This window comes from Equus quagga, chromosome 6 (genome assembly GCF_021613505.1).
Source record: "Equus quagga isolate Etosha38 chromosome 6, UCLA_HA_Equagga_1.0, whole genome shotgun sequence".
NCBI lineage: Eukaryota > Metazoa > Chordata > Mammalia > Perissodactyla > Equidae > Equus > Equus quagga.
The window spans coordinates 2666227-2690442 of NC_060272.1; the positions used below are offsets into that span (position 1 = coordinate 2666227).

Genomic DNA, 24216 nt, shown 5'->3' on the forward strand with positions numbered 1-24216 from the left:
GGGTGACCAGGGGGTGTCTGGCCTCCTCACGGGGTGATCACAGGGTGTCTGGCCTCCTCACGGGGCTGTAGGACTCGGGCTGGTGGAGAGCAAATGTGGAAGGTCCGCCCTGGTGACACCCACTGCAGTGGGGGCCGAGGGAGCAGGTAGGCATCACCAGGGCCCTGGATGCAGAAGAGCCACAAGGAGCCCCGTCATGGGGACAGAAAGGGAGCCGGCCACCGAGCTCCGGGAGGCCAAGAGCAGGTGTTCACTGACTGGCTGGGCATATCCACCACGGCCAACGAGAGCCAGAGCCCGCCACGGGCCAGGCACGGGGCGACGCAGGCTGAGGTGGACAAGTGCTCTGCTGGAACTGGGCTGTCCTGGGTGGGGGCCAGGGGACCCAGGAGTGGGATGGACCGAGGGGTTCTGTGGAGTCTGTAACAATAAGCTAAAGAACAGAACAGTTTCTTTTGGAAAAACCCAGAACCCAGGACGGCGACAACCCCTCAGAAGAGAAACTCGTGCAGGACACAGGCTCCACGACCAACAGCAGGGACGCAGCCCCACCACCTCCCTCGCGGATGGGTGGCCAGCTTGCTCTTCCACAAGTTCCCTCCGCTTCTGTCCGACAACACCGATTTTTGCTACAAAGAGACTTCACAGGTCAGCTCTAGGCCCGTTTCTTACTTCTGAGTTCTCCCGCGATCTCAGCAACAGACTCGGCAGAGAAGTCTGACTCCTCACACCCGAACTCGGCCCACAGGGGCACCACGGTGGGCGCTCGGGCTCTGAAGGGGCACGTCGGAAGACGGACACACGTCACTCAAACAGCACCAGAATAACAGCGCGGGGCAGCATGCCCCCACCCTCACCCCAAAGCGGCCGAGTTAGCAGCTGACGCATCCCTTGAAATTAGCTTCTTGGACCGTGTAAAGCTCAGTGAAGAGGAAGGGAGGATGGGCCAGCATGGGCGGGAAAGAAGACAGGTGTTCCAAAGCGTGCGGGTCCCCCGGCCGGACTCTACCCAGAGGAGGGGGCGAGCTCATCACTCACGCTCTGATCCAAACTAATGACCTACTCCTTCAACACGTAAAGAGCTACAAGTTGTTTGTCCTCACTGGGGGGACGATGATAAACTTTCTTTAAAACACAATGTGGGGGGCCGGCCGCATGGCCGAGTGGTTAAGTTCGCATGCTCCGCTTTGGCAGCCCAGTGTTTTGGTGGTTTGGATCCTGGGTGCGGACATGGCACCACTGGTCAGGCCACGCTGAGGCGGCGTCCCACGTGCCACAACTAGAAGGACCCACAACTAAAAATACACAACTATGTACTGGGGGCTTTGGGGAGAAAAGCGAAAAATAAAATCTTTAAAAAACAAACATGATGTGTTTATATTCTTGTAAGCAACTTCGTCTGTTTATCCTTCTGTCCATCCAGCCATCCAGCCATGCCCCCTCCTGCACCCACCCTCATCCCCCCATCCGTCCACCCAGGATGAGAAACAGTGTGTTGCTCAAGGTCAGTGAGTGGAGAACGTGGCCACAGATCGAAAGATCCTTCTCCCGCTTCTGCTTCTGCTCCTTGCCCACCACCACCGGCATCACCTGAGAACTTAAAATGCAAATTCTCAGGTCCTGCCTCAGACTCCCTGAATCGGAAACTCCGGGGGGGAGGTGCCCAGGAACCTGTGACCATTCCTTCCAGATGATTCTCATGCTCGGTCCAGGACCACTGTTCCTCCGCATTCGGCAGATGCTTAAATGGACTAGATGCAATCACATTTCTCCCCCAAATGTTCCTTACTTTTTAACCAATTACTGCAAATCTAAAGAGAAAACAGAAATAAAAATGCTGGAAAAGGAGCCCTGCCACAGAGGGGGAGAGCTTTAGCCGCTGGACGTGCTCCTGGCCTCGTGATTAAAAATCAGGTTCAGGAGTCTACATCGTTTCCATCCTCAAGGTCAAGAGACAGACTCGCAGATGGTCTGGGCAGCCAGCTTTATCTCCTTCACCTGCAGACTAACCAGAGAGTGAATGTTCTGGACGAGTGGAAGCAACACAGCGATCGGAAGTTAAAGTAAGGCAGCAGCCTGTGGGGACCAGATGAAGACAAAGTGCCTATTGGTTCAGGGCGGAGCCACGAGCGTCCAGCCCTGTGCAGCTGAAAGAGCTACGAAGGCCTGGGAAAGGTCACTGGCCCCACCCTCAGCTCTGACTCGTCCTGAAGGGATCAGGCCCCCTGCCCTGAATCTCTACGTCTGGTGCCAGCAGCCCCCACGTGCCACTACTCCCAAATGACCCCGGAGGCAAACAACTCTGTGACCTCCAGGTGGAAGCCGGTCCTACAGACGGGGAATTCCCGTGAGGAAGCGTCGGGATTCAGACCTGAGTTGCTGAGGACGTCCACGTCAACCCACATCCCCGTCCCCACAGGAGAACATGCAACATGCCCTTCGCTCGGCGGATGGCACGGTGTCAACATCACATGACGCACAGCCCGACAGCCGCATCGTGTCACAGGCTCCCTGCAGCCGTACCTCCCACGTAGCGACAGGGAAAGGGGCCTGTGCTGAAGGGGAGGCCGTGTGGATGGAGGATGCAGGGTCCTCTCTCCTGACCAAAGGACACAGGGTGTTCCTAACACAGGCATCTCCTGGCTGGGATTTCAGAGTCTGGCTGAAAACTGCAACTGTCAGCAGCACAGATGTGTCAAAGGACGCGGTCTGAGAGTCACTGCTCGGAACAAGGTCAACACGAGGGCCTGGCTTGCAGTGCAATGCACCGAGCGGTCAGTGTCACCTGAGCCTCACAGGGAGCCTCTCACCATTCAAAATGCTCGTGCATCTTCGGGAGCCGGTGAAGAAGGCCCCGTGCCCGAGGCTAGGGAATGACGTCACTCTGGAACAGCTCCCGCTCAGTAATTCTGACTCAAGGCCAAACACAGAGGCGGGCCCTCCCTCCAGGGCAAGTCCGCAGCCCTGCAGATCTGCGGCGGGTCCACCTGCCCTTCGCCTCAGCCACACGCTGAATCCTAACAAGCAAAACTGACTTGAGTCTCAGAAACCGGGAGCCGCCTTTCCAAGAACAGGGGGCCAGATGGCACAAAATGGCTTTGCTTTCTCTTGACTCATTTGCAATAAATCCAGTAGCTTTGATCACGAAAATCACCGTTAAAAACCGAATGTCTCCGAAGCCTTGGCTGGACCCTCACACACAACAATGTTGGTACGGATTTAACCGTTCCTTTGCTCTCCAAATCCACCGGGGTCTCCCACTCCCGAGGCAGAGAGAGGACAGCACACCGCAGCCTCACGGACAAATCTCCTGTCCCGGACAAGGGGCACCCGCACACCACATACGTGCCGCGATATCGGGCAAAGGCTGGCAACTTACGTTTAAGGATTTATGATTATTTCCTCTTCATTTCAAGGAAAACTAGTTAACGCCAACCATTTCCCTCCGGACAGCGCAGCATGAAGACTCATGTGACGGACTGAAAGCCGGCAGCTGGTCACCGCCAGCTCAGCGATTTCTCAAACCTAAACGAATCCATCCAAACCGCTCCTCAAGCTCATTTTAAGTAATCTTTTAATTAACAGGGAGAATGAACAGCCAATTATCCATTCTTCCAGTCTTTCCCCAGACCATTTTCAAACATTCGACTTAGGTTTAAATTATTTTTGGTGGAGAAAACAATCACCTGATTAATCTGTATTTTTCCTCCTCAAAATGACCTTCTGATAGCACCCCCAGCCGTACACCAGGCTCTAAAAGCCCTGGGCTCGAGATGATTTTCAGCCCACCAAAATTTATGCTTCCTCCATCGCTACTGCTGCAGATGCAACCGAAACGCAGGCTGAAGGAGCAGATTTCAGATCGGGCTCCAGGCACCCACCTGGGTTCCGGGAAAGCCTGTCACCATCTGCGATGATTCTAACTATCCACAGCAGAACAAAATCAGGCCGCCAGTCCTCGGAACCCAGCTGCCGGACGAATGCCCATCACACCTGCTCTTTCCTGTTACCACTGCTAGGAAAAAAAATGAAGGCTGCTATACGAAAATCAGACGCATTTCCCCACGATTCAGCACGCGATGCCAAGCTAAAGAACATATAATTCAAGGCCAGCAGCTCCTCCTACCCGTGCGCGCGGAAACCGCATTTAATCTCTGCACCATTTCTTCCAGGGCCATCTCTTCATTTCTCAGCCAAAACCTCATCCTCCGGCAGAAGAGGACGGTGCTCCGCGGCTGGTCTCTGCGCCAGAGGCGCCCGCTGGGTGGGGCAGGGCGAGTGGGGAGGGGGCGCGCGGCGAGCCGGCCTGAGCGCCTCCCTTCCCGGGATTGGTCCCGAGTCCCACCGAGGGGCGCGCCCTGCGCAGGAGGGGGCTGCTCGGCGGAAGCGGAAGCGGCGCGCGCCCCGCGTGTCCGCCACCTGGACGCCCTGGGTGTGCAGCCCCGGGGTCACCTGGAACTCGTGTGTGCACCTCCGCGGCCACCAGGGAGCTGCGCGTGTGCACCCCCGAGGTCACCTGGGAGCTGCGCCTGTGCACCCCCGCGGCCACCAGGGACCCCGCGTGTGCCCCCGCCGATCGCCTGACAGTCCCGCGTGTGCACCCGCGGGGACCCGGGCCGGCAGCGCTCCCCGCGCAGAGGCGAGGCCCGGCGCACCCCTCTGGCCCCGGGTCTCCGTGCCCTTCGGTGGAGGAGGGGAGAGGTGTGGGGCGCGAGCGGAACCTGCCCGCCCCCCTTACCTCCGGCCGCCCCTGGGCAGGTGCAGAGGCCGCAGCAGCCCGGCGCGCCCTCCCCGCGCCGCCGCATGCCGCCCGCGCCGCCCCAGGTCGTGGGTCCGAGGGTCGGCGGTGGATCCGGGGGTGGCCAGGGTGGACCCGCTGCTCCTGGTAGCGGCGCCGCCCGCCGGAGGACGCAGGGGCGGTGGGGAAGCCGCGCTGCAGGCTCGGGCCCTCAGGCCTGGCCCGGGTTGGCACAGAGCCACCCGGTGCATCCTACACCTCGGCGCCCTGCGTGTGCCAGGCATGCGTGTGCACGGCTGTGGCCGCCACATCCCGAGGGCGTGCAAGGACGCACTGGGCCCTGGAGGGGCCTCTCCTTCCCAGGGGGATTGCCTGCTTTTGTGGCTGGCATTACAGGCAGCACGTCCATGCTGACAGAAGGAGCCTTTCGGGAAGAAGGGCCCATTTCCGTAAGTGGTTTGGGGAATTTGAGCACGGAGCGGCTGAGGTTCAAGCTCAGGTCAATAGGACCGACCTGTGTGCCAGCATCTCTGGTGTGACTGCCAGGAACTGGGCTGGGCCCAAGGGGTAAAAAGATGGAGGTGACACGGCACTTGCCTGCAGAGAACTCATGGATCTGGGGGCAAGAAAGATCTGGAAGCACATACTTGCAACGTGGAACGAATGTTGCACACGTGATAAGCACACGTGGAAAGTTGGGGTGAGACAAAGAAATTGCTGGTTTGTTTTTTTAACATCAAAACCATTGACTATCAGCAGCTTCATACAGGTGGAGGTAGAGCCCAGTGAAGGGAGGGGTTGGCGCAGGGCAGATGGGGAGCCTCTCCCTGCGGACAAGGGTCCAGGGCTGCCCGGCGCCAGCTGTGCCTGCGGCCCCCTCCCCCTCACGACCACCTGCCTGCGACTTCAGAAGGCCAGGCACCTGGCAGAGTGTCCAGAAACGCAGCCGCTCCCCCCAAAGTGAAGTGGGCGCCTCCACCTTCCTGTGGCTCCAGAGGCAACAGCGCCCACCCTGGTCCTCAGCCAAAGCCAGCCCGGCCGCACTCCCTCAGGCCTCCGACACAGCGGACGGGACATCCCTCTCCCGGCACCTTGGCCTCCTCCTCATGCCCGCGTCCCCCTCTGGCACATGGGTCTACACAGGCGGCGCTCACACTTGAGGTGCAGGAGTTCCCTGCCCCACCCCACCGCCCCCGCTGAGGGCCCACTCACCCTAGACGGCAAGGTCACCCAGGGTTTCCCACCCCGCCGGTCTGTGGGCCCAGGCGCGGGCATCTCTAACCACTCAGGCGACGCCGACACAGCTGGTCCACACTAGAATGCTGCGAGTCGCTCCCGTCTACACCAACAGCAAACAGAGAAACAGCGAGACTTCGTGCCCCTCCTGCTCTCGCTGACCGGTTTCCCCCACCGGGCGAATGTTCCCACCCACACGCAGCTGCCTTCCTCAGCCTGTGCCGTCCGCTCCGTCCCCTGAAACCCTTCCGGCTGGTGCCACACCCGGGACCAAGCTGCTAACTTCAGGGTTGAGTCTGCCAGCCTCTGTGCTGGGTGCTGTGACGCGTCAACGTGGCCAGGCTCGGTGCCCAGGCGTCTGCTCAAACACCAGTGTGGGCGTCACTGTGAGGGTATTTTGTAGACCTGATTAACAAGTAAATCAGCAGACTGATTAAAGCAGATCACGCTCCCCAATGTGGTGGGCCTCATCCAATCAGTTGAGGGCCTTAAGAGAAAATGACTGCCCTCCCCCGAGGAGGTGACTTCCCACTCGAGCGATTCCTGGGGCTCCAGCCTGCAGCCTGCCCCACAGATTTCAGACTTACCAGCCCCAGAATCGTGTGAGCCCGGCCCTTAAAATAAATCTCCCCCTCCACCCCCTCTCTCTACCAAACCTTCGCTCTCTCCTTAAATTACGGCTCAGATGGTGCCGTCTTTGTACAAAGAGCATTTAACATCTGCCCGAGTATAACCATCACAGTGCTGCCCAGCATTTACTGAGGACTCACTGTCCCAGGGACTACCTCAGCCCCACACCTGTGTGAACTGACTCAACTTCACAAGGATCTAGGAGATAGATGGGCACTGCTTTTACCCTGTTCTACAGAATAAGGCACAGAGAGGCTCAGTGACTTGCCCAAGGTCACAAAGCTGGTAAGCGGCAGAGGCAGGATTCACACTCAGACGCCTACAAACACAGACCCAGAAAACAAGTGTTTGCTTCCAGGAAACATCGCGTCTCAGCTGGAATGTCACCCAAGTCTCCTACAGTTCAATAAGGGACAGTCAGTAAGGTCCCAAGCCCAACATTGCACGAACTCTTAGCCCGACTGTCTGTCACTGCCTCGCCCCTCCCAGCAAGGAGGAGCAGGGCAGGGACAGGGGTGCACAGGTGGGAAGGCGGGAGGTCACGTCACACCTGGACACCCTCATGTCCCCTTAGCAGCTGTTCTGGACAGCCGGCCCCGAGAGGTGAGAAATGAGAGTGTGCATCAGGTGCTGGAGCCCACCCTCCCGAGACCGGGGCTCCGGATGCTGCTGTGGAGGTCATGGGGACATGCAGGCAGGCCTTGGGGCGGCTGGACGCTGGCCCTGGAAGGCAAGGATGCACACTTTCCTGCTCTGCCTCATCCCCCAGCACAGGGGCCGCAGGAAAGCGGGGCTTGGAAACGGCCCTATGAAGAAAGCCCCAGCCACCCAGCATGGCCTGGCTCATGAGCCCTCGGGGAGCCGTGGACGCACCCCGACTCCCCACAACCGCTCCCTGGGCGCCGGGAGCCAGGCCCAGCTGGTTCCAGGGTGCCGCTGAGCAGGGCAGGCAGCTCCTGCCTCGTGGGGCTGACACTCCACAGGGGGCCGCCACGAACAGGGACAGGCAAGCTGAGGGAGGACGGGGAACAAGCTGGGGAGGGGCCAGGAAGACAGGAGAAAACAGGACACGGGACTTCTGTCCTCGCCATGGGGCCAGCCCACAACGCGGAGGACTTTGGAGACGCCACCATCCCAACACCAGAACACTTCTCAACCCAAGCCCGGCACCTTGCCTGGCTCCCGGACAACCTGGTTCCTCCGACCCTCCGGGCCCAGCAGCACCCCCACCTGGCCCACAGGATGAACCCCCCCGACCTGGGCACCCGGCAGCTACCTGTCCTCTAACCCACGGCCAAAGATGGGGACAGAGCATTCAGAAAACAACAGGCAGGACTGACCCGGAGCGGCTGACAGAGAGCCCCCTGCACACGGTCAGAACGGGCTAGACTGCTCGGCTATCAGCAGGGCCATGAGGTGATGTCACCTCACACCCGTCAGAACGGCTGTCATCAGGAAGACAAGCAATAGCAAGTATTGGCGAGGGTGTGGAGAAAAGGGAGCCGTCGTGCACTGCTGGTGGGAGTGCAGACTGGTGCAGCCACTGTGGAAAACAGCATGGAGGGTCCTCAGAAACTTAAAAACAGAAATACCCTCTGACCCAGCCATCCTAGCTCTGCATGTTTATCTGAAGGAATGAAATCAGGATCTCAAAGACACACCTGCACCCCCGTGTTCTCTGCGGTATTGTTCACAACAGCCAAGACATGGGAACAACTAGGTGCCCATCAATGGGTGAATGGACAAAGAAGATGCGGTTTATATACGCAATGGAGGATTATTCAGCCATAAAAAGCAGGAAATCCTGCCATTTGCAACAACATGGACGGACCTTGAGGGCCTTATGCCGAGTGAAATAAGTCAGACAGAGAAAGACAAACACTGTATGATTTCACTTATATGTGGATCTAAAAAAGTCCAAGTCACAGAAACTGAGTTGAGCGCTGGTTTCCAGGGGCTGGGGGTGGGGGAAGCGGGGGATGTTGCTCAAAGGGTATAACCTTCCAGCTAAAGGACGAGTCAGTTCCGGGATCTAACGTGCAGCCTAGCGACTGTGGCTGACAACATGGTATCGCGTACTAGAAAGTTGCCGAGAATTCTAAGAGGAAACGCAGTGGTCAGTGTTTGCCCCTTAGTGTCTGCAGCAGTTACAGCCAGCAGGACAGGGACGCATCCCTCACAATTTATTGGGGACTGTTTAAGGGAAACCTCACAAAGATCCCTCAGCAGGCCACAAAAGACCTCTAACCCGTTGGGACCTTCTGGAAGGACCCTAACTGGGAAATAAAACCCTCTTGAGTGTGAGTGACCCTGTCAGGTGGAGCGGGCAGGTGGGGCGTCACCTCGGAGCCATCCTTAGACGGGGCGAGCCCCTAACTCAGCCTCTGATCTGCTGGGGCCGTGGAAATGAGAACAGGAGGGGCCGCAGGGCCCCACAGCCATGCAGGACTGGGGTGGAGGACGGGGCAGGGCCGTGCCAGGCCTGGGGCCCCTGAGAGAACCGCAGGGCCAGCGCCTCCCTGTCCTACTCTCGGGGACCCCGAGCACTGGCTTCCTGGGTTCTACGTTTATTCTGAAGACGTCACCCGCCACCTCCTGGCCGTGCACCCTGAGCAGACTTTGGGGGCATCAGGCCTGCGTATCTCCTCATCTGCCAGACCAGCCTCCACATCAGAAAGATTTCACTCGGGAAAAACACTTGTTCAGGCGTAAAGCAGTGAATAATTGAAGGATCCAGTCCACACCCACATCGGAGCCTTAGTCAGTTCCGGCTGTAACAGAACACCACAGACAGGGCGCCCAGCAACAAGCGAAATTTACTGTCTCACAGCTCCAGGGGCTGGAGTCAGAGATCAAGGCCGGGTTCTGGCGAGGATCCCCTTTCCGGGGCCTTCTCTCTGTGTCCTCACGGGGGGAGGGCGAGGGGCTCTGTGGGCCTCTTTGATAAGGGTGCCAATCCCCTTCACGAGGGCTCCCCTCTCACCCCCTAGTCACGCCCCTGGGCCCCTCCTAACACCATCACGCCAGGCGTTAGGGTTCCAGCTCATGGGTTCTGGGGACCACACTCAGACACAGCGGTGCCTACATATTTCATTTTAATGACAGTAAAACAGCAACCTCAAATGGCTTCATTCTTTTGTTTTGTGACTTTAGGCTGTATTTTATATCAAACATCTGACAGACAAGAGCCTCAGAAGATTCTCCCACCTGGGCGCACCTGGAGAGCATCCGGCACAAAGACCCCTGCAGGGGCGCTGGGGGACCGGGCACTCCATCAAGGATGGGGGACGGGGAGCAAAGAGAAACTTAACATCTCCGGACGTTCATGACTGCACCCCAGAACAACCCGTCGGCCCTCGTCACTGTGCCCCAAAGACAGCGGCCCACAGGGGTCCCTGCCCGAGCTGTGCCACGGCTCGGATCAGAACAGGAGGGCCTGGGCACTCGAGCCTGAGGGAGACTGAGGAAGCCACTGTGGTGGGCGGAATGACGGCCCAAAGACGTCCAGGTCCCAGTCCTCAGACCTGTGCGTGAGCTACCGTGCGTGGACGGGGGCTTTGAAGACGTGGTCAGGTGGGGCTCTTGAGATGGGGAGAGCGTCCTGGGTGATCGGGGTGGGTCCAACGTATCAGGGCCCTCCTAGGAGCGGGGCAGGAGGGTCAGAGCCAGAGATGTGCTGATGGGAGCAGAGGTTGGAGCATGCAGGGCCCCGAGCCAAGGAAGGCAGACGCTCTAGAAGCTGGACAAGGGGGGAAATGGATTCTCCCAGAGCCTCTGGAAGGAACCAGCCCTGCCCACACCTGGTTCTGGAATTCAGACCTCCAGAGTTGTAGGGTAATAAGTGTGTGTGTTTAAGGCACTGTTTGAGGTCATTGTTAGGGTGGCAACAGGAAACCACGCTCACTAAAACCTGGAAGCCCCTTCTACAGAACTTGACCATCTGCCTCAGTCCAAGGTCCCCGTGAAGCCATCAGAATGACCAGGGAGCCAGGAGGCCCCACAGAAGGGCAGATGGCAGGCACGGGGGCAGCTCTGGACACAGGTTCCTCTTTCAAACCCCGAAGGGTCAGGAGTAGGAGCCGTTCTCTGTGCCTACAAATGAGTCTGCTGCCCGGACAGACTAAACAAGGTAAACACTTAAATCGTTCACCTCTCACCACGTAAATACCGTGACTCTTCAGAAGACCTAGGGGTCTGTGTGTCCATTCCTCACATTCTAAATCGGACTGTTGGGGGGGGGGGGGTTGGACCCGCGTCACGTGCATGCGTGTGAAGAGCACATTTGTTCCAACGAGGCGGCCGCAGCAGGTGGGCATCGCCGTGCCCGAGTGAGGGGTGTGAGCCGCAATGAGTTATGCATTTTCTAGATTTTGACATCCTCTTGCCAACAGATACCCCGCCTCTGTCTCTGTCTCTGGGAGACATCGGCTTTCATCGTGAGGAACAACTCAGGAGACAGATCGACCGAAACAGCGCAGAATGCCTCCAACAGCCAAGATTTAGGAAAACAAGACAGTTCCTTCGTAGTCTCTTGTTCCGTGTGCCTGCCTCAGAAGGAACACAGATGGGCAGACATGGCGGAGAGTCCGCGTGCTGCTCCCACATCACAGGAGCAAGAGGGGAGACTGTCGGGAGGTGATCCCAGCACAATTCGCAAGTCTTCCTAAGAGATGTTAGAGGAAAAGAGGCGTCGATGTGTCTCGAAGAACAGAAGAGAGAAAAACAAAGCTTTGAAAATTACCTGGAACTTTATTTTATAGGATTCTCTAAGTTAACATTTATTAATAACTCCACCAGGTTGGAAGGCAACTGTAATTTATTTGGGATAAGACTGTCATTATGTGCTTAAGAGGCTTCTCCCAGGTGGCATGGAGGTCACAGATGGCCTGAGTCCTGCCTGGCGGCCAGCCTCCTTCCTGTCTGGACAGAGGGCTGAGGTCTGCCCGCCCTCTCGTCCAGGCTGCAGTTTTACAGCAGCTGCAGGATTCACAGCTTCGGTCTATCAGCAGCGGCAGGTGGAGAAGGTCATGAAGAAAGCTGCCACGGACCCCAGGTGCCCTGCGAGCCCCAGAGGAGCAGAAACGGAGCCCACCCTGTGGGCGGCTCTGGCACGTCATCCATCGCACAAGTTGTGAAAGTGTAGAGGTACTGGTGGGTTTGGGAAAAGAAGAGGCCCACGGGCAGTGAGAGCAGGAAGGAGCACAGTGTCTGTGCCCCTCAGATGGAGAAGGAAGGGTGAGGAATCTAAGGGAAACGGGAGGTGGGCACAGGACTGGGCCATGGGATGGTCAGCGTACATGTCAGCTCAGCAAGGCTCGAGTCCCATCTCCAGACCAACACTCACCCAGGGGCTGCTGTGGAGGGGTTTGTAGGTGTAGCTAATTGACTAGCGATCAGGACATGAAGGGAGGCAGATCACCCTCCATGATGTGGTGGGCCACGTCCCATCAGTTGAAGGCCTTAAGAGCAAAAATAGGTTTTCCTGAGGAAAAGGAATTCTGCCTCTAGACTGCAGCCTAGAAACCCTGCCTGAGCTCCTGGCCTGCAGATTTCAGACTCGCCAGGTCCTGTCATCGCATAAACCAATTCCTTGAAATAAACCACATACGGATATGTGATTTATGTCTGTATGTCTGCGACTGGCTGTGATTCCCTGAGAACCCTGACTGACATGGGCCTGGTCCTGAGAGGCCAGAAGGCTAAGGCTTCCTTAGCCAGTTCATGAGGCATCAAGGAAAGAGGAACAGATGAACAGACTGGTACCCCGGGAAGATGGGTGGCCATGGAGGGGAGACATGCGGACGTGTGGGGCACTTAAAGGGATTCAGAAGAGCTGAACGTTAGGAAAACTGTAACTGAGTCCTTTTGCTTATGTTTCCCCTTTGTGTATATGCAACTGATGATAAAACTCTGCTTTAACAAGTCAAAGAGGGCTCTTTAAGTAAAAAATTAAAACTCTAAGTGATAAGAAAAAACTGAATTCACTTTCTTTGAGTTGGCCAAGCATTATCCTAAATGACACGTAGATTCATCAGGTTCACTGAAATCGTGATTGGAGCAGACTGCCTGCGTTAGGACACACGAGATGGAAGACAGAAGGAAACGGCGAGAATCACAAGTCAGGGTGCCGTGGCCATAAAACCCATGAAAAAGATGCTCTAATAACAACGCACACACAGAAGCGCGCACCAGACACAAACCAGATTCTACTGCGTGGATAAAAAACAGAACAATGACAAAGATGAATTCAACCTGGAAACAGACGATTTTGTCCAGTCTCCAGTTAGAGGATGGGCGGCACGGACCGGACCCGAAGGTCATCGCTAGCCCTCCAGCCCTCATCCGCACAGCAAGATTCCACCAGACCTTCCAGACCCTAGCTCTCCACAGCTCTTCACTATGAGGCGGGCCTAACAGCACATAGCCCCCTACAGCTTGGAGACATCAAAGCTGGGTGCTACTGAGGAACGAATACAAGTGTTGACGCCATTTCTGAAAACACCACGTCCTTGAAGATCAGCACCAGGGACTCCTGGAAAGGCCCCCATGCCGGCTGGCCGCCCTCTGACAATACACGAATAGCACGGCTGGGGCTGCCGTCTCTGGGCAGCAGGAGCCCCCCTTGGGGGCCTCCTCCATGTGCGCAATTTCCTAAGGACTCTGCCACATTCAAGGGCAGGCACCCACCAGCCTTTGCTCTGCGTTTGCCTTCTCCAAGAGGTCGGCCTATAAATAAGGCTCTGAGCCCAACGTCACAGAGCTGTCTGTCCAGGGAGCATGAGAAAAGGGACAGGCAGGGAGGTGAGGAGATGCACAGACTCACTTCCAAAATGTACAGCAAAGGACGGTGAGACCAGAGCCTGTGGCTGTGAGCACAAAGGACGGGACCACATGGGAGCCGATAAAACCCAGGGACGTCATATAAATGCATGTAAAATTTGATAACCGAGCAGAAAAGCCCAATATTTAAGGAAAACCTCGTGCGTCGTGTGTCCTGTTTCCATGGACATATGCCTGCCCATGGTCAGATAAATGAAAGAGAGATTTTAGGCACAGCGCGCCCGGCTCTCCAGGAGACCTGGTCTGAAAGCCGGGCCTGGACACCCCTGGACCCAAGGCTTGCCCTGGGTGGCACCCTCCTCACTCCAACCACAGCACAAGCCGGCCACAGCCGTGTGCAGGCCGTGGGATGTGGGGCTTGGTCAGGCCGCCTCCGAGAGCAGACACAGGGGCCCAGAGACCAAGAGGGAGCTGCCCACCACCCTGGAGATGAGTGCCTGTCCGGTGCCCAGTTGTTGCCACCACGTGGGCCAAATGCCTGTAAACCATGCGCTCTGATCCAGCACTGCAGGTCACAACCATGCAAGTGTTCATCACACAGCCACTGGCCTCCCGAAAATGAGGCTTCAGAATGCAAACACACACAGTTCTGGAGAGGAGCAGGGCCTTCCAGGCCACCTGCCGTGCTGTCTGGCTCTAGGATGTGTCCCCTGCACAGAACACGCGCTGGCTGAAGATGCAGTGGCTTTGAAAAGGCAAAGCGCTCACAGCCGACCCAGGCTCTGACTTCTCAGATTCTGCTCATGCCTCTGAACGTGAGTCCGGGTTTTCAGTGCAGAACCGTGCGCCTCAGACCAGAGTGCACGGCTGCGGCTCCAGGGCGGGCGCACCGCACGGCACCATTAGCTCGGCCCGCACCACTCACAGGGCTTGTGTTTGGCTGTTTTGGTTTTTGGAAATCAGGCCTCCTGAGAAGTAGGAAAAATCAGTCAGTGCGCACGGCATCTGGACTTTATTCCTCCACTTCAAATGCTTTCTAAGAAACCAAATGAAACCGGAGAAAAACACACCGCTGGCCTTAAAGGGATCTGGCACGCATCTCTCTGGGACTCTGGAACATCTAAACTCAGTTCTGGCAACGGCATTGATTTTATTCCCCAAAGTGTCTGGGGATTTCCTGGACACGCGTATTTAAAGGCCCACACGGTCAGGATGTACACGGGGCTGCGCCCAGCAGCCAGCATCGATCCCGGGCCTTCAGGGCCACATTCACACAGTGTCGGAGCCTGGAAAGTGCTCTTTTCACGATGGAAATGCCACTCCAGCAGACTCTCCTTGTAAGATGGTTCAGAGTTTGGGCTCTAGGGTTCGAATCCCAGCTTGGCCGCTTTCTAGGAGGGTGAACTTGAAGAAGTTACTTAATTTTTCCTGCCTCAGTTTCCCCATCTGTAAAATAGGGATCACAAAGGACCGACATCATTGTTTGTTTGGACGATCAATACATGATTAGAACAGCATCCAGCACGCGGTAAGCATTCGATAAATACTAGCCAATGTTTCAATATTCAGAGAATCAGCCCGTGAAAGCCAGAATGGACCACGGCAAGAGTCCAAACCCCATCAGACCTGTTGACCATGCCCCCCGCATTTCAGGGTGTGTTGGTGACTTCCCAGTGTCTGCCCGACTTGGCCCTCCTCACTCCGGACCCGTGGACCCAGGATGGACACTTGAGGCTGCTCGTCTTGCTTTGCTGCAGGTTTCTTCGTCCAGTGCATCCTTGAGCCTCTGCCTCTGGGGCCCAGACCCTAGCCGCATCACCGTCCGTCCACCCCTGACTTCCGAGGCCCCGCGCCTGGCACTGGCTCGAGCAGGTCGCCGCATGGACGGCAGCGGGAAGGCACGGCACAGCATTGCTGTGAGTACCCCACGACTGCTTTTCTCCTTACAGAGCAACCAGCAAATATGAGCACCTGCTGTTTGCAAAGCAGTGTGCTCAACCTGCACAGCACAGCAGAAGCCCCGGAGTATGGGTCTCCTGATGCCTGGCACCCATTAAACCAGCGTCTCCGCGGAGCTCACTCCAAGGGGGCGTGCCAAGGAGAGGCTCAGCCCAAGGAGAACGGTCGTTGAGGGTCCGTGCGGCCCCTGTGGACGCCTCCGTCAGCGGGGTAAGGAGTTTCAATAGAAAGCGTAAAAAAGAAAAGTGGTTTCGCTAACATCTTTTTTTTCTTTTATTTTAATATTTCCTTTTTTACATAGGTTTACTGAGGTATAATTAACATACAAAGAACAGCCCCTATTTAATGTGCACTGTTTGCTGAGTCCAGACACACAGGAACACCGTGCAGCCCTGACCACGATCAAGGTCACATACCTAACCCCCGCCTCAAAAGACTGTGGTGTCCCCCCTTTTTTGTGGTAAGAACACTTCACATGAGATCTACCCCCAACACACATTTTTTAGTGTAGAGGACATTGCTCACTAAGGCACTATGTGTCCAGCAGATGTCTAGAACCTACTCATCTTGCACAGCTGAAACTTTACACCAAATGAACGTGTCCCCATCCCCTCCCGGCAGCCCCTGCAGCCACTGCCCTACTCACTGCTTCTGTCTGACTGCTAACCCTCTCAGAAGAGGGATCAGGTGTATTTGTCCCTCTCTGCCTGGCATGTCTTGCTCAGCGTGATCTCCTCCAGGTTCATCCACGTTATCAAAAATGGCAGGACTTCCTTCTTCTTTGAGGCTGGACATCTTAGCGAGGCCTTCAGGAGCTGGACACCAGCGTCAGAGTGTGGCTGATGGGGTGCCATGGTGTGTCCTCAGGGCTTTCGGGAAAGGGCCGCCCTCCTCGAGGTGGCAGTGGCCTTGGCCACCTGCCCACCTCTGGGAGGTGTCAGCTGGGGCAGGGAGGCGGGAGGCGGAGAGCGAGCTACCGGTAAGATGACCCGGAGCCTGGGCTGGCCCAAAGGAGTGGGGGAGGGGGGATTCAGCAACAATGCGTGGGCAGAGCTGGAGGATTTCATGCTTCTGCTGCCACCGTGTTTGAGGCCTGGGAAAACAGGTGGACAGAAACATAACACATGAGCCCGGCTTCAGGGCACCTGCAGTCCCCCTGGGTGACAAGACAGATGCAGAGAAAGCTCACTGAGGAGAGCAAACGCAGGCAACGACTTCACTCAGGCTTAGAAGGCCCGGCGACCACATGAGATTGTCAAATAAAATAGCATCAGGGAGCATCAGCGAGGAGTGCTCAAAGCAGACGTGGGTCCCGGGCTCGGGCAGCCGGCCTGTCCTGCTCTGCCTCTGCCTGTGTCGGTCCCAGCCCCCAGCTCCACTCGAGGCACCGGTCAGGGGGCACGGCTGACACCGGGTGTGGGCACAGCTGGAAGGCCTTGGCGGGGAAGGCCAAGAACCGGGATCATGGCCGCCCCTGCTGTTTGGGGCCCAGGTGGGCCAAGAGGGACATGCAGTGACAAACTGGACCAACCTCCCTCGGGGGACCACAGCAGGTAAGATCTGGGGGGGTCTGTCCTACCCCCACTTTCTGCCATTGAACTTTGCTCACGTCTCTGCAGAGGGAAACACCTGGGAAAGAGCGAACACGTCCTCCTCCGTCAGCTCCCACACCCCCCGTACAGGTTGAGGCTCCGTCCGCATCTGTGAGCGTCCACCTCCGCGTGACAGAAGCTGGAGGAGACAGACGCCAACGGTTGAAACTGCTGATTTCAGCGTCAGACGGCCAGCCCTTCACCACATTCCTCCAGGAAATCAGAGCTGCATAGGTACCTTCCAGTTCCCCAAAAACACATCGAATAAGGACCGATTCCAAAACGAGGCCCCCAGCGAAGGTGCCGTCACACTGGCCGCCCGCAGTGAGTGAGCAGCCGTGATTTCACCAAGGAGCGGCGCCCATGGCACAGCCCCGTGAGAGCAGCCCCTCAGATCCACGGTCACTGCACCTCCCAAGTATCCGCTGCTCTTCGTGAAAACAGAATCTGTCCCCAAAACGGGCATGTCGCTGGCACCCGCCTCCCTAGTGATCACGCCCAATGTCCCCTGTGCTCTCTGGCCAGTGGACTTGACGTCTAAGTGGAAAGGACACCGTTGATGGAGTGATAACTCCGGCGCCGTGGGACATGCGGTGTCGTCCCAGTTCTGACGCAGACTGCTCCAAAACAGTAAACACTGGAGAACGTGCCAATTTATAATTAGGAAGTTGGTTTATTGCTTTGTTTAGAAAATTAATAGTAATAAACCTGAATTTGACTTTATGGTACATTCTTAGACTCATCCCACCAAATATGCTTCCCAAACAATGCACAGAACACCAGAAAAGTTCAGGAGAGGGGAGGCACAGACGCTGGGGGCTCACTGGGCCCCGAGGATCAGAGCAGGCATGTGGGGCACTCGAGCATTTTGAAGAAAACGGAGCTTCCTCTCTCTTCTCCCTCGAGGGATGTGGTTACAGGAAAAGATGACGCAGCAAGTGCATCATGGCTGAGATCTCCCGAAAACAGAAACGAGGAACTGGGAGTGTGTGTGAACACCGCTGCCCCCACCAGCCGGGCCGCCAGGGCACGGGAACAGGGGGCCCGCTGGCTCCCGCTCACTTCCAGGCTCCAACTGAGGCTCCCAAAGCCAGAGGAAGCGATGCGAGCGGCGCAGAATCGCTCTGCTGCCTCCCACCTTCCTTCGCCCAGCGCCGACTATTCAAACACACATGATACAACGTTAGAAACGTCATTCATTCAAGCCTTGACTCAGGGGCAGTGTTTTCCAAGGCTGAACACCAAGGTCACTGAGACTGAGTCAACATAGCCCGACATCTCTTTAAACTCTTAGATCTGGACCCATAAACCCACAGCAAATATTTACTTTAAGCGAGTCAAGGTCACAGCTCGCAGGAAGGAAGCTCTTTTCCCTCCACTTCCCACCGCAAATCAGACTGGACGTGTCGGTGAAGCCCTCCCACATGCAGCAGGACGTGTGGACTCACTGGCCGTGAGGGCACAGGACTGCAGATTATCAGTGTCAGTGTTTACATCATTGTGGACTCACATGCAGTTACCAGAAATAGTCCACAGAAAGCCCGAGTACCCTATTCTCCAACAGTCACAACATACAAACTACAGTACGGTGTCAGCGCGGACACGGACACCGTGCAGTGGACACGCAACATTCCTTCGCCACGAGGATCGTGGCTCCCTTTTGTGGACACACCCACCTTCCTCCCACTCCCGCCCCCTCCGAACCCTGGCCACCAATAATCTGACCTTCGTTTTCATAACTTTGTCGTTTCCAGATTGTTCTATAAATGGAACCATATAGGACACAGCCTCTGGGATTGTCTTTTTCACTCAGTATAATGCTCTGCAGATTCACCCAGCCTGTCCCGTGTACCGACAGTTTGTTCTTGTTGCTGAGTTGTCGGTGTCTGTGGTGTGGACTACAACTTTTTTTAACCAATTACCTGTTGAAGGACATCTGGGTTCTTCCCAGTTTGAGGCTATTATGAATAAAACTAATATAAACATTTATGTGCATGAATTTGTGTGACTATGTCTTCATTTCTCTGGGATGAATGCCCAGGGGTGCTGTTGCTGGGTCGAATGACAGCTGCGTGTTTTGTTTTAAACGAAGCTGGTACCTGGTTTCCGGGGCAGCCGCGATGTTTTACACCCACCTGCAGTGCCAGAGGGATCCGATTTCTCACTGCACTGCAGGCTTTGGCGCCATCGCTCTGTTTTAATTTGGCCGTTCTGAGAGGTGTTGGCGGTCTCTCGCGGTGGTTCTGCTTTGCATCCCTCTGCTGGTGCTGGACACCTCGGGGCGCTCATCTGCCATCCGCATGCCCTCCTCAGGGCGACTCCTGTTCCTGTCCATTGCCCAGTTTCTCACTGGATTGTTTGTTTTCACAGTGGTGAGCTGTCAGACTTCTTAGTCCTTTATCGGATTTATGGTTTGCCAGTATTTTCTCCCAGTCTGTAGCTTGTCATTTCATCCTCTTAACAGGGGTCCTTTACAGAGCATAAGTTTCTAATTTTGATAAAGTCTAGTTTACCAATTTTTCCGTTTATGGATCATGTTTTTAACATCAAATCTAAGAACTCTTTGTTCCAAGCTTCTGAATATTGTCTCCTATTTTTTCCTAAAATTTTTTAATTAAAATTTTATGTTTAAATCTGTAATCCATTTTGAGTTCAATTTTATAATAGGGGTGAAATTTAGGTCATTGCTCATTTTTTTTCTCTGCCTCCGGATGTCCAATGGCTCCAGCACAATTTGTGGAAAAGGCTGTCTTTCCTCCACTGAAGTGACTGTCTACCTTTGTCTCAAACCGGCTGGGCACACCGTGCGGGTCTATTTCTGAGATCTATTCTGTTCCATTGAGTGTCGTCTGCCATTACCACACTGTCCAGATTAACGCAGAACATCAGTGTCTTGACATCAGGTAGACTGAGTCTTTCTCCCTCCTTCTTTTTCAAGATCGTTTTAAGTATTCTAGGCCCTTTGACTTTCCATACCAATTTTAGGATAAACTTGTCTATATCTACCAAAAAATCTTTGGATGTTGACAGGACTTCCGTTCATTGGTTTGGAGAGAACTGACGTCTTTACCATGTAAGTCTTCCGACCCATACACACCACACATCTCTTCATTCGCTGCAGTCTTGTCTGAGCTCCTTCACCAGCGTGTCTGGTGTTCAGCACACAGCCCTGCACGTGTTTTGTTAGAGTTATATCTAAGTACTTCATTTTTTTGAGTAATTATAAATGGTATGGTATTTTTAATTTTGGTGTCACGTGTTCACTGCTACATATGGACATATGTATGGACTTCTGAATGTTTGTCTTGTATCCTGCAGCCTGGCTAAACTCACTTCTCAGTTCCAGAGTCTTCCGGGAAGCCCTTGGAGTTTTACAATTACATGATCAAGCCATGTGTAAATCCCGTTCTAACTCTTCCTCACCAACTCCATGCCTCTTATTTCCTTTTCCTGACTCGCTGCAGTAGCCGGAACTTCCAGCGCGACGTCGAGCAAGGGCAACGAGAGCAGACATCCTCACGTTGCTCCCGATCGCACGGGGAAAGCACACCGTCCCCACCCTTACGAATAATGCAGCTCTAGGCGGTTTTTGTAGATCCTCATTAACGAGTTAAGGAAGCTCCCCTGTATTCCTATTTTTCTGAGAGTTTTTTTAAAAAATGTGAACGGATGTTGAATTTTGTCAAATACTTCTGCATTGATTGAAATGATCATGTGATTCTTCTCTAGTCCATTGAGATGGTGGATTACATGGATTAATCCTCAAATACTGAACCAGTCTTGCATTCCTGCGATAGACCCAACGTGGTCACAGTGAGCAATTCTTTTTAAATATTGCTTCATTCTATCTGCTAATATTTTGCCATGGACTTTGGTGTCTACAGTCATGAGGGATATCGGTCTGCAGTTTTCCTTTCTGTCTTTGTCTGGTGTTGGCGTCAGGGTAACACTTGCCCCGTAAGAGGAAACGGGAGGCGTTGTCTGCTCTTCTGTTTCCAGAGGACACTGTGTAGCATTGCTGTTAGTTCTCTAAAGGTTTGGTAGAATTCTTGAGTGAAACCATCTGGGCCTAAACTTCTTTTTCGAGAGTTTTAAAGTATCGATGCAACGTCCTTAACAGCTACAGGGCAGTTCAGTGACCTGCCGCCTATTGAGGGAGTTGTGACCGTTGTGCTCTCCAAGAAAGTTTCCTTTCTCTTCAGTTTTCACAAGTTTCTGTGATGTGTCTCCGTGGTTCTGGGAGACTGATTCTGACTGAAGTTCTATCAACTCGGTAAATATTTGGGTTTGTGTCTTCTGCCAGATTTGGGCCGTTCTTAGCCTTCGTCTCTTTGAGTCCTTCTCAGCCCCACCTCAATCTTCTCTCCTCTGCGGCTGCAATGACGTGACTGTCAGCTCTTTTCTTAGAGTCCTACAGGTCCCTGAGGCGCTGCTCACTTTTTTTCAGTTTATTCTGTTGTCGTTGCTCAGATTGGGCAATTTCTGTGGTTTTATCTTCAAGTTCACTGACTCTTTGCTCTGTCCCTTCCCTTCTGTTGTGGGGAACACTGACTGAGTTTCTCACTTCACCTTTTGTATTTTTCGTTTCCAAAGTTCCCATCTTCTTCTCTACATCCTGACTTCTTTGCTGAGGCTCTCTATCTTTTCCTTTATCAACAGCATGTCTGTAATTGCTCGGTGAAGCATTCTGTGATGGCTACTTCAGCATCTTTGTCGATGACTCTGTCATTCTGTCATCTCAGTGTTGGCATCTATTGTCTTTGTTTATTCTGCTTGAGTTTTTCCTGGTTCCTGACATGACGATTAATTTTTGACAGGAACTTGGACATTCTGTCCTACGTCATGAGACTTTGGATCTTATTCAAATCTTCTGTAGAGCTGGCCTCCTCTGGGCGCTCCACCAGGGACGGGGGGCAATGCCTTCATTACTGCCAGGTGGGGGTACGCCCAGGTTCCCCTCAGTGACACTCAAGGACTCTGTTGACGTGGGAGGTGGGGTGCGGGGGGAACACTCCTTGTTACTGCTCCCCACCTGGCCTCCACCAACTCCTCTTGGCTGGGAGGGTTCAGGTTCTGTGTTCTGCTCCCCATGTCCCTCCACTGTCACCTGGCGGGGTGGCCTGGTGACTACTGGACAGGGGTGGAAGTCCTGACTCTGCTAGGCCTCCTCGGATGTCACCCAAGCTGGGGGGAAGGGGTGGAAGTCCAGGCTCCCCCTGTGGCCTCCACCCACCGAGTGTCAGCGTCAGGAGAGGTGGACTCTCTGCTGCCCAGGGGGAGGAAAGTCGGGCAGTCCGACACTCTGCGGGGTGTTGGGGAGCGTTGCACAGCCTCTTGAGGGCGGAAGTCCAGGCTCCCTCCTCATCTTTGGGGTCAGTGTGGGGTGGGGCCTCAGTTTCCTGCAGTGTCTGCCTGGGGCCGAGCAGGTTTTGTCTAGGAGTTCTCTGTCTGGCCGTGCTGCCCCTTCCCTGGTCCTTTGGCAGAGACAGCAGGCTTTGCTGTGAGCTTTTCTTTTTGGTTTAGGCCTGCTGGTGTTTCCAGGTTGCTGGTTTCTCCAGCACCCTGTCTGGGACATGTGAGGCAAAAGAAAACCCAGGGACCACCACCGAGTCCTTGGGCCACGAGGTCCCTGGCTGGTCGCCTCCTCTCACCTTTCAGAATCTTCTTACGGTTTGTTCCTATATAAAGTTCAGGGTTTCCTGTTTCACTTAGTGAAAGGATTAGGGAAAACAACATCTGTTCCACCCTCCCAAAAGTGGTCCTTCGTGGGTTAATTTTACAAGTGATGGTACAAGCATCCTCTCGCAGCTCTTCCGACTGGAGGAGCTCTAAACAGACACCTCCTGGCTCCTGGTGGAGCTCCTGAGACAACCAAGGACACTGCCCTGGCAGGTTCCCCATCAGAGGGACTGCTGCCCTTGAGGAAGTCTCTCGTCCATCTCCACTGCAAAGTCCCAGCAGGGTTGGGGGCAGAGACGTGGTGCTCTAAGCTCCGAGATGCTGGAATAAAACAGCGACTTGCCATCCTTGTTCTCTTCCAGCCTATTGTCAGAGTCTTTGGGTTGCCGTAGAAGGCCATGCACATCAACACAGGTTTCAACAATTAATGAAGCAATGTGTTGGCTCACAAGGCATCTAGCTAGTGACCATGCTTACGTGGGTCACAGCTGCATCTAGTTCACGTATTTTGAAATTAAAGTTACTGTGGCTTTTATCAGAAAGGGAAGAAAACTTATCTTTAGGGATATCTGTTGGAGAATCTTGGCTAGTTCTAGTTCGAATAATTTGGCTTGGTAACAAAATGATGCCTACAAAAATTTTGACATTTCAAATGAAAAGCTGATAAAGCAAAAAGGTGACTACATTTTACCACGAGTCATCAAAAGCTCTAGAATTTCAACAAATACAAACGGAAAAGAGCTTCAAAATTTCAAAGAGAAATCCCCTTGAAACATGACAGCCCGGAAGAGTCAAAGCTCGCCCACTGGTGAGCTCAGGTTTTTCTCAGTAAATAGCCAACAGTGTCCCACCTGGCTGAAGCCATATGGAAGCCACAGGGATAGTCCTAAAATAACACCGGAAAATTTGAAGAATAAAAAACACGGCAAATATCCATGTCTCAGTGAGCCACGGCCTCACCACTCACTCAACTACGCCCCATTCTTGTGTGTCTAAGATGGATTTAGCACCAACCCAGCTGTCCATTTGAACAACCTCACTTACTGAGCAGATCCATGTGCCAGCATGCCCCATCATCACCCGTGTACACGGGATGGGACACCACCCCATCTTACAGACGAGGTTAGCTCTGCGTTCATCTCGAGCTGCCTTCACACTCACCCACGTTCTTCCTGCTCAGTTGGGCAGGCGGTGCACTCAAGGTCACAGACGTGGGCGGAAGGTGAGACCACAAACCCACCACCACCACCTTAAAGAAATCTCACGGGAAAAGATCCCAAAGACAGAAGCAGAATCACTTCCTTATATAATAAGCACTTAAAAAAGAACAGACCCCAATTTTTAGAGCAGTTTTAGGTTTACAGAAAGTGGAACAGAAAGTGCAGAGAGTTCCCATATATCCTGCTGCCATTTCTCCTGTTACCATCATCCCCCAGTGGTGCACACACTGGTTACTGCTGATGAACCAACGCTGGTAGATTATTGTCACGTGTGGCCTGGGCCACAGGGAGACCAAGGGAAATGGGGGCCGGGGCCACGGGCAGACCAAGGGAAATGGGGGCCAGGGCTACGGGGAGCCCAAGGGGAAGGGGGCCCGGGCCA

The 24216-nt window shown here is 54.6% G+C and overlaps 2 protein-coding genes across 13 annotated transcripts in view; both read right to left on the reverse strand.

Moving 5' to 3' along the window:
- Positions 1–24216, reverse strand: part of MCF2L (MCF.2 cell line derived transforming sequence like) — a 174244-nt gene that overhangs the window by 111148 nt on the left and 38880 nt on the right. Inside the window, exon 1 of one of the 6 annotated variants that reach the window (XM_046664023.1) lies at positions 3882–3952. The exons of the other annotated variants lie outside the window; for them this stretch is intronic. The gene's annotated coding sequence lies outside the window, so the exon portion shown is untranslated. Of the gene's footprint in view, positions 1–3881; positions 3953–24216 lie in introns of those variants that run through there. 6 annotated transcript variants of the gene reach the window in all.
- Positions 14734–20548, reverse strand: LOC124240854 (uncharacterized). Of its 7 annotated transcripts, none has more exons than XR_006889031.1 (3): positions 16973–19296; positions 15990–16436; positions 14734–14830 (listed from the first exon to the last, which is right to left on the reverse strand). XR_006889031.1 is itself a non-coding variant. In XM_046664026.1 (3 exons), the coding sequence occupies exons 1-3, from the start codon at positions 17399–17401 to the stop codon at positions 16172–16174; spliced, it is 615 nt and encodes a 204-aa protein (XP_046519982.1). In that variant the 5' UTR covers positions 17402–17589; the 3' UTR covers positions 15590–16171. The 7 variants fall into 7 exon arrangements, 1 of the variants encoding a protein (XP_046519982.1); XR_006889034.1 differs by lacking the exon at positions 14734–14830 and having other exon boundaries at positions 15590–16436; positions 16973–17074; positions 17174–20499; XM_046664026.1 differs by lacking the exon at positions 14734–14830 and having other exon boundaries at positions 15590–16436; positions 16953–17074; positions 17174–17589.